The 19848-nt window shown below is 44.5% G+C and overlaps 1 protein-coding gene across 1 annotated transcript in view; it reads right to left on the reverse strand.

Annotated features, from left to right (window-relative positions):
• The window catches only part of LOC146772769 (rho guanine nucleotide exchange factor 11-like), a 253935-nt gene that overhangs the window by 46040 nt on the left and 188047 nt on the right, over positions 1-19848 (reverse strand). Inside the window, 1 exon segment of the mRNA XM_085637031.1 lies at positions 14141-14205. Within this exon segment, the coding sequence (XP_085493157.1) occupies positions 14141-14205 (65 nt within the window).

Below are 19848 nucleotides of genomic sequence, written 5' to 3' on the forward strand. Positions count from 1 at the left end.
CTGTTCAGAGAGGCTGGACGAAAACTCACCAGAGAATGTAGTTTTCTCTTGTAGCCTGATGTTTCTGCTGCTTCCAAGTCTTGAGGCGTGTGCTCATACTCACATCTAGTGGCTGTTATAAGAACTGCAGTTTGTTGAAACAACCTGATAAGCTTCACTGCTGAACAATAAGGTATGCAGCATTAATAGTTTTGTAGTGACTGACATAGGGGCATGCGGGACCTCTGCTTAAGGAACCTTTACAGATGCGGTCAGATTCCTGGCAAGTGTTCATAAGTAACAGTACGGCTGTTCAGGCTGTTTTCGAACGAAAATCATTCACTTTGGGATAGAAAGCTGAAAATTGGAACAGACTTTCGTCTTTGTAATAGTAATGTTAGGGGTCGTGTCTTGAACATGGCTAGTACCAACATTGTGCATTGTGTTTCCGCATAGTAAGTGTTTCCGCATATTTTATTAAATATACACCAATAGAATTATACAGTGCTTCTCAGTGCAACATTCCCAGTCTAATTTTGTATAATTGTTGTCGTTCGTGTTTATTTTGTTGGTGATAATCTTTAAATGCTCAGTTTAATCTTTCTCATTTATTCTGAAATCACACACTGCTGTCAACAAACTTTGTTTGGCTTTTTAAATCGATAAAAGCCATAAAAACATGCTTTTGTTGAAATCTGCTGTCTGCAGTTGAAGGTACCCGTGTCCTGCAAAGAGCTGAGCTCATTTACATGTGAGCCGGTGACAGGCATCTATGCACGTCCCCTATCACCCCCCCCCCCCCCCCAACTGAGCCCTATAAATAGATCTCCAGCGCCATGTGACACGCTGGCTCTCGTCCTCCTAATCTTCACTTACCTGATTTCTCGTCTTGGCGCTGCCGCGTTGCAGATTTCATCCAATTGGTTTTCGGACCCGATCCTACTGTTCGAGTGAGCTTTGGTTGCCAAGCCAGCAGGACATCTCCCTCCTCTGAATCCGATTCGTCTGGGGAATCTACCCTCCCAGAAACAACGAAAGGAAAAGTAGTAAGGTATTGATTGCAGCATACTCCTGTTTGCAGAGACAGAGCGTGGAATTCAGATACAGGTATTTCTATTTATTTAACATTTTAAAAGACAGTGAACAGTGCGCAAAACACATGAAGGTACTTTTGTTTGCATTCCGCATTTCTTGGGCATTGAAAGACTTCAAGAGGGAGAGACTCATCTCCAAGCTGTTCTCAATATTTGTTTAATCTTGAGACTTTGGACTTCAATTCCTGCAATCTTATTAAGAGTTTATATTTAGCATTCAGACGCATATTTTTTTGAGTAAGTGTGACATAAGGCATTAAAAGATTTGTATTAGTGAACGTGTGACTATATGCATTTCACGTAATTCATGTTGTTTTACTACAGAAAGCTATATACATTGTTGCAGACATTTTTCTCCAGATGCTAGAGAGTGACTATAAGGCTTCTTGTGAATTACGCAATATACAAAAAGAAAGGTATAGTTTTTTGCACCGTGTTTAATGTTTAAACAACTGAATTCAATGTGTAAGTAGGTGTTAGCTAATGTTGTTTATTGTATTTAGATGCCAAAAATCAGAAAGTCAATACGGTCCACAGAGTAACTGACTAGATTGCAGTCCGCGCCAAAGAAGTTCCCTGGTCCAAAGGAAGAAGTGTGTTTGTTTTCTTTTTTTATTATTTTGTCCCATTTTCCCCCTTCCCCAGGAAGTCTATTCTTGTCAAGCTGTGTTTTGAGTACATCCGAACAGGTATAGAGTTTCTGGGGTATAGAGAACAATCGTCTCATCTCTCAAATTGAACATCCTGGATTTCAGGTGAGTGGAGACTTGACAAGTAATCATATAACAGCGAGACTCTAAGTGGATCTTGCCTATGACGTCATAAAATGGCCACCAAAATCACATAGAACACTTTTAAATTCAAATCTGTTATAAATTTGATGTAAATATTCATACTTATTGACATGTATCAACATTTATTCATATGTGTTAATATGTTCCTTTCTTTTTTTCATCTTCAATGAGTCTTCTGTAGTGCCTGAAAATGAGTTCCAAGCTAAAACAATACCTAATTGCAACACCCACAGCCAGAGGTCAAGCTGTCCAGCATAATGATCTTGTTGCTACAAATTGGAGGAGAGTGGTGATCTGTTCAATCTCGGCAGCAACAAAGTTATGACTGCTACAGTTATCACATCAGTGAAAACAGCACATGAAATTGGTAGAGCGCAATATAATTCCAATTTTCATGAGGTGTTGCAAATGTGTTCAAAGCCCATTACAGATACCGTACCAAGGAACAAACTTCAATTATTCAGCACCAGCCTGCACAAAACTTCTGAGTCCAAAGACAAACTATCCTTGGTAAAAAGTATTTGAAATCTGTTTTCTAGATTATAGATAGGGTGTCAGACAAGATTTTTTCAAGCATGAGAATCAGTCTTTTCGGCCATCTATATCTGTGAATGGAAAATTCAAACAAGGACAGAAGTTGCAGCTATTGGACAGCGTTGCCGAAAGTACCAATATATACAACACTGCTGCAGAGGTGGATGTAAATATATTAAATGGTACAGCTATCGAAAGTATGCTAAGTACAAGTCTTGTAAAACATTTGATTACCCTTCAAAATATTTTATACCCTACATAGATACTCAAGCAAGGAATGTAAAATGATTGGATCTTGTGTGGGATATATATAGATTACTGAAAGCATCAAGCAAAGTGTTAGAGAAAAAAGAGGTGAGGGTCTTCGCAAGCGAGTTGAATCTAACACTCCTGTAGCCAAAGATTGGCATAGTTTCTTTAGATGAGGCAAAAATAAAACAGAGGTTTTTGGTTTACTGAGTGGACATGTGCAACTTATTACCATCGAAGGGAAGCAAGTAATTGTCACCTGTCAGGGTGAAGTTCCAAGTTACACACTAATTATGAATTTCGAAATGATATCGCCTTGCAATCATGAGAAAGTTGACGCATAAGTTTTGTTTCATTCTTTCCATGCAGCAACTGAAGTTCATTCCGAAATAATGATTCGTACAGTAGATACCGATGTAGTAGTTCTTGCGATTGCTATTTTTAAAAATATTGAATGTCAACAATTGTGTTTAGCATTTGGTACAGAAAAATGTTTTGCTACATACCAGCTCACGGTAATGCAGAAAGCTTAGGAATTGATATATGTGATTCTCTGCCCCTTTTCCATGCTGCTACTGGTTGCGACACCATGTCGGCTTTTCATGAGAGAGGGAAGAAAGCAGCTTATGACACCTGGATGGCACTTTCTTCTGCTACTCCCATATTTCAATTTCTGTCCGATCGACCAAGTCCTGTTGATCCTGTTCACTTTGGAAATGTTGAGGGATTCATTGTACTAATGTGTAGCCACAGTTGTCCATTGCATGAAGTAAATGGTGCCCGCTAATTCATGTTTTAAAGTGGAAGCAGAACTATTGAAAACATCCCACCTACACAATATGCTCTTCTTCAATGATCTGCAAACAAAGGGGGGCATGTTTGGGGTCAGACTTTAGTGCTCATGCATGAATTGTCAAATTAAATGAATGGACTGGAAGCAGATTGATGGAGTAATAGTACCACATTGGACAACGCATGTTTTTACATCGCATGCCATCACAACGCATTTTTCGAAACTACATTTACAATGCATTCCATTACATCGCATTATACCATTATAACGCATACCATTACAATGCATATCATTACATTGCATTTAAGGTAAGTGTTGGATAGTGTAGGGGTAAAAAATACTATTCCCACTCCAATGAGTGCAACAGTAGGGTAAGTGTTGGATAGAGTAGGGGTAAAAATTACTATTCCCACTCCAATGAGTGCAACAGTAGGGTAAGTGTTGGATAGAGTAGGGGTAAAAATTACTATTACCACTCCAGTGAGTGCAACAGTAGGGTAAATGTTGGATAGTGTAGGGGTAAAAACTATGCGTTGTAATGGTATGCGTTGTAATGGAATGTGTTGTAGTGACATGTGTTGTAATGACATGCGTTGTAGTGACATGCGATGTAATGGCATGCGATGTAAAGGATGTTGCGATGTAATGACTGCGTTGTAAAGGTAGTGCGATGTAATGACTGCGTTGGAAAGGTTGTTTCCCCCTCCACGTGCCCTTGCCTCGGCGGACGACTAAGTGAGCGCTGAAAGGTCTCCCAGGGGGACACAATACCTTTGAACGCTTGACAAGTGCTCCGTGCGGCTCGGTGACGGCCGGCGGTGTCCGTGCCCGAGCGCTGATAATTGGGCGGGCCCATGTTGAGCATTGGAGGCGGTGCGGAGGGCCACCATTGCAAGCGCTTGCTGAATATCCTCCCACTGATGCCTCTGAGTGCGGCGCTGTGACTAGACCCGCCAGAGGCCTCTCTTCAGTAAGACCTCTGCTGCCCCACTGTTCAGCCCGTGATCCTGGAGGAACTGGGTGCTGATTTTAGCAATTGACGTGCAGCTGAGGTGCGAGAACAGTGGAGAGTTGCCTCAGCTGCCCAGACATTAGAACCTAGCACAATATCCCACTGCCACAGCTCTGATTTCATAAACAGCGCAGCTTGTGTAAAATGTGATTGCCGGGTTGGATGTGAGATCCTGACTGCACTGCTTATCGCCGGATTCTGAAACTACACAAGTGAATAGAGTCATTCCTTGGAGTTTATGCTGTACATGCATGCTGGCTGCTGCTCCCCTTGTAACAACGTTGCTCGCTACATACAGTTGTGCGATCCAGCGCCCAGTGAGGACTGGTGCTCACCATTAGGTTGCACACTGATGTGACTGTACTGCTCATCTCCTGGCTCTAAACGTGCGCAGGTTAATAAATTCACTCCTTGGATTCTATACTGTACATGCATGCTGGTTGCTGCTCCTCTTGTAACAATGTGCCCACAGCTTACCGTTGTGCACTCCAGGGCAGTGAGGATTGGTGATCACCATTAGGCTGCACACTGCTGTAACACTTAAGAGGGCAGGCATGGGGAAAACAGACAGAGGAAAATCCCGGCTCAACTTTGAACTGCGTGCGCCAGGCAGATCGCAGCAGAAAACTACCTCAGATTCAGAGCTGGATGCCATTACTGAACACTCAACGTCACTCGAAACAACGCTTCTAGCCATGCAAATAAGTCTCCAGTCTATAGATGGAAAAATTGATGCGCTTAATATCAGGATGGACCTTATGTCGGTAAAACTAGATAAACACATCACCAGGTTAGGCGAAGCTAAAAAATGCATCTCGGACGCTGAGGATAACTTAGAAGTGACCACCAAGACTCTCGACATGGAAAAGGTGCTCGCCATCATTCAAGCTAAGAATGAGTACCTTGATGCCTGATCCTGACATAACAAATTACGAATCACTGGCCTGCCGGAATCAACCAACACAAGGAGACTGGAATCCTGTGTTGAGATGATGCTACATGAGATTTTTGGGGCAGAGCACCTTGGCGGCTCACCTCCCCCCCCACCCCACGGAGCCTCACCAAGACCGATTATCACCCGTCTGTTGAACTACAGGGATCGAGACTCAGTACTGCGCATGTCCAGGGAACAGGGCACCATAAACTACCAAGGAAATAATCTGGCCTTCTATCCGGACTTCATTGCCGCAGTCCAAGCAGCAAGGAAGGAGTACCAATCGATGAAGAAGCTACTGCTGGCGGAGAGTGTTCCATAAGCTATGCTCTACCCGGCCTGCGCATTGGTGCGCAGGGGAAGTTCAGGATCTTCACTAGCCCTAAAGCGGCCATGGATTATGCTAAAGCCCTAAGGCGTCGCAGTCAAGAAAAATCTGGCACACTAGAAGAAGAGGACTAATCCAGGATACACTAAGTCTGCGGTTGCTCTGGCTGAGTGCTCATACTTTACATGCTGATACCACAAACCCATTGGTACTTGGCGGCATATGTATCAAGCAATTTTGTATTTGCAAACGCTGCGATTCGCAAGAAAACAGCGTTTGCGAATACAAAATCGCAAAACTCGATGTATGAGCCTTTTTCGCATCGCACTAATAAGGAATCGCTAATTTTGCGAATCCTTCATTTTGCGTAAGCATTTAAGGAATCGCAAATTGCGATTCCTTAAATGCTATGTAACAAGCACCCAAGTTGTGCGATTTCTCCTTAAGAAATCGCACATTACCACCAACTTCAAGTTGGTGGTATTTTGCGATTTCTTAAAAAAATGCACTTTTTGGCATTTTTCTAGGTGCCATGTGACACACATTCATGCCCTTATGGCATGTATGTGCGCCATATGCGCACACATGCTCATTTCAGGGGTGCATCAAGAGGTCATCATGACATCCATGCACCTTTGAAATTTTTCTGAATTTGCGATTATCAAATTGCGAATCACAATTTGAGAATGACTTCTCATTCATTCCTATGGGCCTCCTGGCCCATAGGAATGAATGGGAAGGTATTCCTTAATTGCGATTTCGCAATTTGCTAATCGCAATTATGGAATTTTAAGAATTCGCAAAATATGTGCGAATTTTTAAATACATCCCGTTTTGCAATTTTCAAATAGCGATTCTCAAAAAATCGCTATTTGAGAATCGCAAATATGGTTTTTGATACATATGACCCCATGTTCCCTCTTGCTCTGTGTATATACAAAAGGGGGTCACGCTCAGATGCCTCCCGATATCCTAATGGCTGTAAGTTAATTCAATTGTAACACACGCACCGTAGTTGATGCCGCAAGCAGGAACACATTTATGTCTTTTCCTCAGTTTAGATATCTACAAGAAGCGGGTAACTTCTTTACATTGTTCAGCCACCTCCCTTTTTACCTGGGAGGCTAAAGGTGCTCCTGCGCTCCCCCACGGGTGTACCCCACATCTAATGACTACTGTACCTTGTATTTGGTGGTTGTTGTTGTGTTTAAGTGATGGCTTTGGTAAGTTGGGGGTGCTGAAGTGGGTGGGGGTGGACATGAGAGGTGGAGTAACGGGGGACTGTTTTACATGGCTCAATGTGATCCTTTGATACCAATGTTGAACTATATTTCACTCCACTGTAAAGATGCAAAAAGCAGATTTCACGACGGTATAACATGACAGTGCTACTTAATGAGCAGATATCATGCATGACGTGGAATGCTCAAGGGCAGAATTCCCCCCCAAAAATTAGACAAGTAATGGCCTATTTGGACAGAAATTATGTCAGGATAGTACTCCTGCAGGAGACGCACCTGACAAAGCACTATGAAACAAAAGTAGATGCGCAGTGGGCGGGGTACAGGCTGGCGTCCTCCTACTCAACATATGCCAAAGGGGTGCTCACACTTGTAAAGAAAAATCTTCTGTTCACTTTGATTAAATCCTGCACGGATGATGTGGGACGATATGCTATAATACACGGCAAATTGGCTGGATCAGCTATAACCATAGTCAATGTATACGGATCCAACACTAACGAGCCTGGCTTTTTTGAGGGCATATTTAATGTATTACGGGACTGGCCTGGCGCTGAAATTATCTGGGGCGGGGAATTTAATACACATTTGGACCCTAGCAAAGACAAATCCAGTGGGTGTGGTGGCCATTCACCCAGAGCTGCTCAGGTTATAAACAATGGGATGGCTGAACTAGGTCTTGTAGATGCATGGAGAATACGTAACATTAATAGGCTGGTGGGAATGCACACCTCGATCGCTCACGGCAGTAGGTCAAGGCTGGACTACTGGCTGGTGAGTGAGAGTACTAATGCATGGGTGTCCACAATAGACACGCTACCCAGAACACTGTCTGATCACAACCCCGTTAGAATCACACTATGAATCCTATTTAGCATCCCCCATCAGTTTACATGGCGGTTTTGATCAGAGGTGCTTCTTGATCCTCTATTCACTGAAACGATCAGGGAGGCTATAGTCAAATACTTTGATTTAAATAAAGAGTCGCTGAGCAGTGCTGCAACACTTTGGGAGGCCTTCAAGGTCACTATCAGGGGCAAACATATTGGCACAACAGCAGGCATACTTAAGGATCTCCGAGCCCAACTGTCCAGAGTGGAAAACACATTAGAGCAGCTTGAACGAGACTATGAGACTTTCCCATGCACGCAAACACTCGCCAGTATTAAAGATCTCATACTAGAGTATAACGAAGTGGTGGCTGGTGAGGTACGTTACCTATCTAAGAGACACGTGGCCCGTGCATATGGCGAGTGAGTCAGACCCAGATGAAATCTGACTTCCAAGATCAAACAAAGAACAGACCGTCAAATCATAACAAAATTCACAGACCACACAGGGGGATCACTGTTCCACATCAGCAATTGCGGCACATTCCGCACATGCTATGCAGAATTGTACACCTCCAAAAGGGTAACTGACTCCAAGGAGCTAGAAAATTACCTTGCATATGTCGTGACCGCCTGGTTATCCGTAGGACACACAAATATCTCTGCCAACCGATTGAGGCCGCTGATATCTGCGAGGCAATTCGATCATTGCCTAACAAGAAAGCACCAGGGCCCGATGGCCTCACCTGTGAATTCTATGAGGAATTTGCAGATGAACTCACACCCGATATGTTGGGTATGTACAATGAAGCCTACGAGTCGGGAATACTGCTGCCATCGCTAAGAGAAGCCCTAATAATCACCTTGTTAAAAAAAAAAGGCAAACCGTCACACATCTGCGAATCGTATCGCCCATTGTCACTTATTAATACTGATGCAAAAGTGTTGGCAAAAGTCCTGACCACGAGGCTCAAACCATTAGTGCCGATGTTAGTTCTCCCCGATCAATCTGGATTTATTCCAGACAGGTTCACATCACACAATTTGCAAACAATTTTCGCAATGTTCCATATACTTCACTCTAAGCTTCAGGCTGAGGCAGTGATGCTGGACACAGCCAAGGCTTTTGATTCCATCGAATGGGGGTATATGTTTCAAATACTTCAGCACATGGGGGTCCCTGAATTCTACAGTAGATGGATACGGTTACTGTATACTGGTCCAAGAGTGCGCGTCCGGGTTGATGGGCTAACATCAGAACCAATCAGGATCTGTAGAGGCACAAGACAGGGGTGCCCTCTATCACCGCTGCTCTTTTCCCTTATGCTGGAACCACTGGTCAGCGTCATCAGGCAACGGCATAGGGATGCGGCCCTTAGATTTGCCCATCGTCCGGTGAGCATATCACTTTATGCTGACGACATGTTGCTCTTTATCAGGGAACCGTAAACGTTCTTATCTCCAATCCTGCATGAGTATATTAGGTTTGAGCGCCTCTCGGGGATCAGCATCAATGGGAACAAATCGGTGAAAGTACCTCTGACCATGATTACTGCCCCTGCCTACTGCTCTGGAGTTTCCTCTTGAGTGGGGATCTGACCCAGCAAAACACCTGGGGATATGGATTGATCGCGACCCGGAAATGGTCATTAAGGAAAACTATGGCTCTGCCTGCACAGTATTGGAACAACAAGTAGACAGATGATCAAGGATGCCGCTATCATTGGCTGACCGCATACCCGTATCAAGATGACGGTCCTGCCCTGATTTCTATATCTATTTAGCAACATACCCATAAAATAGACTCACCAATTTCTTAAAACCATACAGTCACTATTGGTGAGGTTGGTATGGGGAGGCAAGCTTCCCCGTGTGAGCTGGGATACACTTATACTGGACTATGGTAAAGGTGGCTTTAGTGTCCCAGACATGTATCTGTACTATCTATGCACTCAAGCGCAGTTTTCATACTACTGGTACCAGCACCATGAATTCATTCCTCATGTAGCGGTTGAAGATGGGGATGCACACCCGATTCCAATAAGATGCATTCTGTCATACTCACACAGAGGTACCCCCATATAGGAAATCAATACAATAGATACCACGGTTGCAGCCTGGCAGGCACTGGGCCGGATAACGGCAAAGCTCCCACTATATGCCCCATGCTTCCATTAGATCGACATGCAGCACTATCGGTCACACAGGAGGCAGGAGCCATGCATGCCCTAAAATCAGTAGGCATAGACAAAATGCAAGTCCTCTACCCAAATAGTAGTTTCATCACAATAGATGGGTTGCAATATATACACAACATGTCACCGTTATTTTTATTCCAATTCCTACGACTTAAGAAAGCGATACAGGCATACTACCATACCTTTCCCGATGAACCACAGACATTGCAAACCTTAGAGACGCTCCTAGTAAGCCCCACATGGCAGAAACTGATTACCAAGCTATACAGGGCTGCAAGAGACGAGAAAGTTATTAGCACGGACAGAAGCCTTGATCGCTGGAATAATAGACTCCTCCCTCAGCTCACACAAAAGGAGTGGGACTATCGCTGTCAGGTAACTAGCGCATTCACGTCCAACGGTAACTTACGCATCATTCATTTTAAATTCTTGCACTAAGCATACAACACACCACTGAAGCTACATAAATATGGCCTTCGGCACAATGATACGTGCAAACGATGTGGGCCACAGGGGGCTGACTTCTGGCACCTTGCCTGGGAATGCAATCAGGTGGCTGGGGTCTGGGTGGAGGTGCTACACAGACTACAAACCATGACGACTATTACCCTGCATTGTACCTACAGGTGTGTCTGCTGTGCTACACTCCGGCTCCGAAAGGTCCAATTGGCAAGTTTATTGGAATTGCATTACTGTTGGCCAAGAGGAGGGTGGCGATGAGATGGGACAGTTCAGTTCCTCCGCTGCCGGACAAGTGGATAAGGGATCTGGTGTACTGTAGGGAGAACCTAGAATTGTATGCAGAAGAACTCCCTGCCCCTTTTCAACCCAAAGACATTTGGGAGCCACTGTTGCAATATTTGAGATCTAAGGACCAACAAACATTATCAGAATGTGAAGATATAAAGCACTGTCTATCTGCATGTATTAATTGAATATCTGTACCGACAAATTTAATTGTGTTGGAGGGCAATTGGGCACTAAGACTGGATACCCACGGATTGTTCGTTTGAACTAGTTCTTTCAAAATGTATGACGTTAATGCTATGCGCAATATGTGTTTCTGAAACTAATAAAAATAAAAATTACAAAAATGTACCTTTTTGCCGCTTACTCGCCTTTACCCCCTCCGTAGTCCCTCCTTGCTCAGAGTTGGCCACAGGAAGCACACCCAGGCTCCCAGTCAGTCAATCACAATGCTGCCTTGCAGCATTGTGATTTGTCTGAGCACCGTTTTTCAGTGCTCAGACGCTGACTGGAGGCCTGAGCATGTTGTCCGCGTAGGCTGTGATGCAGCCTGCACGGAGAACATGCGAAGAGCGCACAACTGTTTTGGGCAGCCCAAGAGGGCCGTCAAGCAGTCATTGCGCACTTTAGAAGGGTACACACACTCTTCCCCTGCCCATGCTCACCCAGGCAAATCTGTGGGTGAAAGTAAGAGAAAATAAAATGATAATACCGCGAGTTAATATCACTTTATTTTCTCTGTCTTTCACTGTAAAAAAGCAGTAGGGCGCTAATCCTCCACCTTAGCAGAGGATCAGCCACTGCCTGCCACCCAGTAAGAAAATGCCTGAGTGTGCCAGTGTGGCTGAGTACCACTAAAGGTAATCTAAAATGGCTTGGAGGCTAATTCTACAGGAGCGGAGGCCTGAGTGGAACCATAGTGTCTTGCATGTTGTTTGCTTGATCCCCAGCCATGAAAGGTATGGGGTGACTGCTGAGGTGTCTATACAGCAGCCCTCTGGAATAGCCTTTGAAGGGTTATGCTATTGATGAAACTGTCGGGCAGGGGCTAAAAGACATGGAATGCACTGTGGTACTGCTTTTTTTAAAGCACTGGTGGGCAGAAACAGACTTTTTTCAAAAGAGACAGGTCCCATAAAAATGCATCTCTATTAGATACACCTGCTTGTCTCAAGAAAAGCCAGTGGATTACATCCATATGTGGCAATGAGGCACCAAAATAGGGCATACAATGCACCTCGATTAGTCAGTAGTATCCTGGCCAGCTCTAAGGATATATTTTACCGCATCCTGGCCGTCTTGAATGGTTTGAGCCAAAGAGTCTCAAAATTACTCTGGGACTGCCATCAAGATCACACTGGCCCTGTCCCAAAAGAGTGTGTGTATAATGGCTTAGTAGGTAAAATGCATTGACTAAACACAATGCCAAGCTGGAGGAAGAGAGCATCTGATTACAGAACTTCTGTATCCTTTTTGACTCCCTATCTGGAGAGGTTGTGTGGCATGCATTAGGGTTTGCTTTGCTGGTAGAAGCTTGAACCATTAAACTCTCTGGAGTTGGGTGCCGCATAAGAAAATCGGGGTTGCCTTGCGCTAGTCTGTAGTGACTGGCCACCTGCCTGTTGACAGGTGGGCAAGAGCAAGGCTCCGTCCAAGTACACGTAAGGGTATCAATCAGGCATTTATTAAATGGAAGTAAGGTCTCAGTAGGGACTGGCCAAGGGTGCAAAACCTCAGTAAGTGCATTTGTCTTGACTTCAATTGAAGCCAGCTTTAGGTACAGGACCTCAGCTGAGCGTCTAATCCATACAACCAATAATTCACCCTCCTCAACATCATTGTGTGGGGGTAAATCATCCACATCATCACCGTCGCACTTATCAGTTTGATTAAAATATGAGTCAGAAATGTTTCAGGCTTTGCAAGAGGGACACTGATATGGGTAGCTCCAGGGATTCCCCTCAGATATTTACATCACATAACAGATCCGGAGGAGAGGTATGTGGTTCTGCATGGTATACTATATGGGAGGGAATTGAGAATTCTCAGTATATAGGCCCTCAATAATGTTTGTATCTCCTTCTTCCATGAGTTAATGACAGTGGGCGTGCCCCATTTGGGCGCGGGTATAATCGTAGCGGGCGACATGAATTGTGCGGTGGGTGGAACGTTGGATAGGTAACCCCCACACGCAAACACAAAGCTTCGGATGACGGAGACTTTGGAAGATCTCAGGGAGGGATTGCAGTTGAGGGATGTGTGGAGGAATTGCAACCCGAGTAAAATAACGTTTTCGTGTGTACGCCGGCAACAGGGACCTCCAGCGGGCTTGACTACTTCTTCCTGTCATTAGACCTCACTTCAGAGGTGGATGGGATAACGTACTTGCCTAGATATATCACAGATCATTCCCCAGTCTTGCTAAGTCTGTGGGGGAAACCAGAATGTCTGGAAATACCCTCCTGGCGATTGTGTGCAGAGGTGTTCATGGACCCCCCCTTTGTTGCAGTGATCACTGAAACGCTGACTCGTTACTTTGAGGAGAACTGGGGATCGACCTCAAGTAGGGCAGTGGAATTGGAAACCATGAAGGTTGTCCTCTGGGGAGTCTCTATCAAGACAACCTATGGCGTGCGACAACTAGAATGCGGTATACAAAAGCAAGAGCTGGGGTTGTGCAGGTTGGAGGCTCATCTCCACACGAGTCCCCAGATTTTAGGGGAATGGGGAGCAGCCCGACAGGCCCTAGTAGAGACCTGAGCGATACCAAAAGGGATGGTGGACGGAGCATTTGAGCAAATCAAACACTCACCCCCAGTCAACTGATCTGGGTTTAATCCATAATCATTCTTTAGCTCACTCCACCACTCCAGTTCCGACATGGCCATATGCAAATCAGTCTGACCCTGTGCCTCATGGGAACAGTCCAGCCCGAACTGCCAAGCCATGTCTTCCCTGGACCGGAAACAAGCATCCTGGGACCGGTTTCAGGTTCATAACCCTCATCAGCCAGCCAACACCAACACCAGTTTCTGGCAGTCATGGCACAGTTTGAACCCTTTAGGCCTCGTTGGGGGGCACCATTCCCTTAGAAACAATAAATGATTTTTGAAAGAATGTGTGAAACCAAAGAAAAGAGAGCAGAGCTCTAGATCCACAATTCAAGGCATTGAAAGAAAGAACAGACATTGTTACATGGGGTGGCATCTATATGTGGCTCCGCTCCATCATTTACTGCATGGGACAAGATCAAAACAGAGCTGCACAGCTTCATTTACCAGCACACCGGAGCATTGCTATGGCCTGGTGCCTGGCGAATAGTCTAATGGTGAGGAATATGCGGTTAGAAGTATCCATCAGAATTAATGTGCTTTAAAGATTCTCCATGCAACAGAACTCACCTAGAGGGACTTCTTCCATCTCTGAAACAGTGCAGCTTTCAGCAGAGACGTCAGGATTATTTATCGCCACGCTACAATGAGAAAAATATAATCAATGTTAATGGGATTAAAACACGCTTCCTTGTCTAGTGAAGCCCTTAAACAAAAATAGGCATAGGTAAAAGTTAATATATTAAAGAGTTTGGTACAAGTTGTGAACTGAAGCCTAGGATCCACAAATACAAATCAATAGAAGTGATCTCTTGACAAGGAGGTCATAATCTGCCAAAGGGCACACCGACGCTACTCAAAATCACAATTGCTACTTTTTCCTTTTTTCCACAATTCCACAATAAAAAATCCAATCAACATGCAATAAGGAATATCCTGCAGTCTAGTTTTGAACTTGTCTCCTTTTTTGCAAGTAGAATATTGTCTGGGCAGAGCAGGGAAATTCCTCCAAGCTGTAATGCAGCAGTTTTGAAAACATTTGACCATCCATCTAGCTATGCCAGCTTTTGAAAGAGCCTGGCCTTTATGTGGCAGGGCAAAAGCAACATAAAGTTGTTGAGTTTTGCAAAAGAGCTCAGTTCTATCAATGTAATACATGAGAGCACACTTGACAGCAGGGGTGTGAAGGGCCCTCTCTGCCACAGAGTATGACTGTGCGAAGAAGCATGGGAGCTCAATGGTTTGAATGAGTTGGAATGGAGGAACCACTTTCAAAGGGAATTTAGGGTTGGTTCTAAGCCAATCCTGTCTTACTGAACCAGAACGAAAGGCTCTTCTAGGGTCTTCAATTGGCTAACATGCCTTAAAAATGTGATATCAGCAAGGAAAGCAACTTTTCAGGAAAGAAATTGTAATGGGCACAAATGTAGAGGTTCAAAAGAAAAGCTCATCATTCTGGTAAGGATAATGTTAATGTTCCGCACATGGTGAGGAGGTACCCTGGGTGGAATAACTTGTTTGAGTCCTTCCATGACGCCTTGATGACAGATTCTGAATAACGACAAGTGTTTCATATTCTTCATATAACTTTCAATGGCATCCAAGTGAAGACGTATGCAAGTAAATGCAAGGGTCGATTGCTGAAGATGACGGCGGTAGCAGAGAATATATTGAACTGCAGGTTTAAGGAGATCTATTTGCTTGGGAATGCAGTAGACGAAAAATATTTTCCACTTCCAAATGACAAAATTGGTGGTAATGGACGATGTGAATGTTTTCCAGGCTGTAATTTTGGATATGGATGGGTACTATACACCAAATATTTGCATTGGTATTACCAGGTACAAGTTCCTTCAACAGAAACAAGGAAAAACAAATCAGTGGAAGAGTACATTGCAGAGGTAAAGAAATGACCTTTAGACTGAAAATTTGGTGTATTACAAGACAATTTCATCAGGGACCTGTTGGTGATGCACGCCAAGAATCTAGCCATTCAGGAGCATTTACGGGTCAGTGGTGATTTTGCGTTAAATGATGTGTTGGCAATTGTTAAAAAAACTGAGATGTCGAGCAGGTGTGCTAGGGTGTTAAAACAGAATGCAAAAGATTATGCCACTGTTCGAAATTGAGCATCTAAGTACAGTGTAAAAGATTCCAAATCCAAAGATCAAACCAGATGTTAACATTGTGACAGTAAAGAACATTTGGCATTTACCAAAAAATGTCCTGCTGCCATGCAAAAGTGTAGCAATTGTGGCATTGTAGGGCATTTTGTAAAAGTGTGCAGGAGAAGGAAAGAGTCTATTAAGTGTGTGAGTGAGCCAGTAAGTAAGGAAGATAAGAAAACTTCTGAAGGTGACAACGAGCACTGTCACAATGTAGCGAGTCTGTGTAGAAGCCTTGTTTTGAATGTTGATAGTAAATCTCACAGACCTAAATTTGAGTGCTGGATGACTGTTGTTGATGTATCCTTAAAAATGTATACAGATTCTGGGTCCCCATAAACTATAATCAACGAGGAGCTGCAGAGAGAAAAAATTGTCAATAAAGTTGGAGGGGTCCTCAGGGTTAAAGTGGAGAACGTATTGACATGATTGGATTTAGGTGGTTTAATTTGAGATTCAAGAATAGGCTGACCCGGGCAGATTGCATGTTGCTATGAAAGTGCCCCCTTGTGTTTGGTTAGTTTGACCATGGAAATTTGCACATTGTGTTTGATCCCAGTAGCAAAGAGCAAGTGATGGTGTTTGATAAAGGAGTGCATATGGGCAATGATATGCTCAAAAGATTTCCAAAGGTTTTTAGTGGTAGGTTGGGGAATTTGAAAGGATTTGAGTACTGAATTATTTTGAAGGCTGATGCTAGACCTAATGTCCACAAGGTAAGGAACATTCCTTTCATGGTTAGGGATGAAGTCTCTGAAGATCTGGAGAAGCAGGTTTCTTTGGGGTATTGAACCAATAGAAGTCTCTGATTGGGTTTCCCCCATTAGTGGTGGCTAGACGAAGCAATGGCAACATTTGTTGTGTGTTGACTTACGCCATTTGAACAACAACATAAATGTTGGCCAATTTCTGTTGCCAAGAATTAATGAACTGGTAACTTCTGTCAGAGTTGGCAAGTGGTTTTTCACCATTTATCTATTGTCATCACACCACCAAATTTCTTTAGCTCAGTATTCCCAGAAACGTACATCTTTTGTCACTCCTGATGGGTGTTTCCAATTTAAGCTCACGCCATTTCACCTAGAGTCGGTGGCTGCAGTCTTTCAGTGATTAAAGTTTTAACTTTTTGGAAAAGAAAAGGTGTAAAAGTTTTCCAAGACAATATTTTCATTTTTGGTCCAACCGGGGATGAACACGATAAGGGGTTGATGAAGGTGTTAAATATTTTGGAGTCCAAGGGGTTAAAAGTATAATTTTCAAAGTGCACGATAGTGGCATGCCTGCTGTCAGAGAAGAATGGAGTAAGAAATAGAAGAAGGATAAAGTTTTATAAGTAGTTATGACTTACTTGATTGACGTTTGGTCAAGAAAAGAGGGTATAGATCAATCTATGAAACCATTCCGGGAGGTAAGGACTGACTTGACTGTTGAAAGTGGCACAATTCCGGGAGAACAAAAAGTAACTCCACTACAAGCTTTGCGAAGAACGGTTATCAGTTCGGAGCTTGAGGAGCATTCTGGAATTACTGGAACCAAGTCTATTGCGAAGAAGATGTTTTGGTGGTCAGGTGTGGATCTTGAGGTGGAAAGATATGTAAGAGAGTGCCCCAATTGTGTTTTGGCTGATAAATCTTTACAGACTTTAACACCAACTATGAGTAAATGTTTGATTCCAGTTGACATTGTAGGACCCCTTGGGAAACCGCACAAGTATGTGTTGGTTTTAATTGACTTCTTTTGCCAATGGCCGACCGTGAAGGTGGTAGAAAAGGCAGATATGGATGCAGTTTGTGAATTCCTGGAACAGATTTTTACATTGGACGGCATTCCTGCCACCATTTTGAGTGGCAATGGAATGAAATTTGTCTCCAATAAAACTAAGCTTTGTTTTGAAAGCAGTGGTGTGAAGCATGAGACCACTGCACTAAACAATCCCAGTGCCAATGGTATGGTAGACAAATTTAACCGTGTGATCAAATGTATCATACAGTTATGTAGGGCAAGTAATGAGGACTAGGTTACTCAACTGGGTAAAATGGTTTGGGCTTACAGAGTTACTAATAATCGATCGACTGGAGTATCTCTGTTTACGATGAGGGGTAGGAATCCTAGGACCAACTTCACACCTGGTTATTTTGTATATGTGTGGAATACTAGTCAGTTAAAGGAGTGTGGGGAAAAGTAAGAGAGTCATTATAAAGGTAAGTTGTATTATGATACTAAGAGAGGTTCAAAATGGGTGAAGGTCAAAGTGGGTGACTGGGTTCAGATTAAGAAACTGGGTTTTGTAGCTCAAGGGAATTGTCGATTTTATGAACTGGAGAAACTTTTTGAAGATTTGTGTAATTCAGTGAGGTTGAGTAATGGTAAAGTCTGGAATCTTAATTGAGTGGCTGTGGATCCAAATGAGATATGGAAGTGAGTTCATGGGGAGTCATATAAGTTTGAATCTGACTTTTTGGAGGATTTTGAGATGATGGAGAGATGGTCAGTGTTAGAATCCGGGGTCTCTGGTTGGCGCAGGTATGCACTTGCGACAAGCAGGGACCCTTTTCATCTAAGTCAGGGCGTAGGATCACCTCTTAAAAATAACCCCTGCTCACCCTCTAGGTAACGTGGCGCGAACAGTCAGGCTAGATTCCAGAGGGCATTAGGTTAAGCGTTGCAAGTTGCCCCACACAATAATCACTTCCCCACCACACAAAGACACAAGGCTGTATTTCTGTAAAAATATAGGTCTTTATATAAAAGATTTCTTGAAGGTAGGTTGATAAAATACAGTTCTCTTGTAAGTACTAATCCAGTTACTCTTTTAAGGCTTAAAGGCAGTCCACAGTTGTAAAAATGGCACAGTTCTATGCAAAATAAGCTCCTAGGGGGTGTGGTGCGCTTTGTAGCGCCTCAGGTACGCTTCGTACCGCTATTTCCGTACGCCGTGCCGTTTTTCACGCTTCTCGCGTGAGTACGCGTATGCAGGCCTTGAGCCAGACGGTCCGTACCTACGTAGGTGCGCGTCGAACGTGTTCCAGGCTTCGCTTGCCAAGTCTCACGCTTCCCGCGTGAGCGCCGGCAATGCTTTTGGATGCTGTACGGTCCGTACAGTGGCAGGGACGCGCCGAACACGGACGGCAACACAAGTACGGCTCAACAGAGGCGGGTACGGTTCGTACCAGGGCAGTACGGGTCGAACTACGCACAAGTCACAAGTTTTCCAAAGGCAGGTACGGCACAAGTCACAAGATACTTCTGATGCAAGTACGGTCCGTACGAAGGCAAGTACGGGCCGTATTACGCGCACTAGTCACAAGATACTTCCGATGCAAGTATGGTCCGCACGAAGGCAAGTATGGGCCGTATTACGCGCACAAGTCACCAGATACTTCAAAAGCAGGTACGGCTCGTATGAAGGCAAGTACGGGCCGTACTTTAGCGCGAAATGTCACCAATACCTTTAATCTTCACGGGGATGGTCACTGCAGCCTCGGGGTTCCACGGAGAGGTGTCCCACGTCGCGGTGTCGTCCCTCACAGTCAGAGGGCGGCAGTGCTTCGTGGCACACTCGTAGAAGGTCTCAGCCACACGACCAAGGTCAGAGGAAGGGAGAGCAGCTCCGGGGCAATTCTCAGCGCGTTGCAACGCGATCGGCTTTCCTGGGGATCACCAGTGTGTAAAAGGTCCTCGCGGTGATCTCGGCGGCGCAGGGTCGCAGAGGCTCGGGGGTTGGACACTCAGGTTCTTTTCTTTGCGGTGCGAGCTACGGCTCGGAGGGGCAGTCACTTGCGGTGCTGGGACCAGGTAGACAGGTCCTTGCGGTGCTCGTGGTAGCCCCAGGTGGCAGATGTCGCGGTGCAGAGAAAGTGAAAGGCACACAGGTTCTCTGAGGGTCAGCGTCACAGGATTGCGTCCAGCAGCTTCTCCTCTTCTGGGGGAAAGGTAGCGCCACTGTTCCTGGGGTGCAGATCAGGGGGCAAGTTCACAAGCAAGCCGTGGGAGATTGTTTGAAAGCACAAGTTGATGCAGTCTTTTTCCTTTAGTCTTTTCCTCTCCTTCCAGCAGACAGGCACCCACTGCAGGCCAGTCTCTCAGGCAGAGAGACAGTATTGCTCCTTCAGCTTCTCC

Source organism: Triturus cristatus, chromosome 12 (assembly GCF_964204655.1).
Source record: "Triturus cristatus chromosome 12, aTriCri1.1, whole genome shotgun sequence".
Lineage (NCBI taxonomy): Eukaryota > Metazoa > Chordata > Amphibia > Caudata > Salamandridae > Triturus > Triturus cristatus.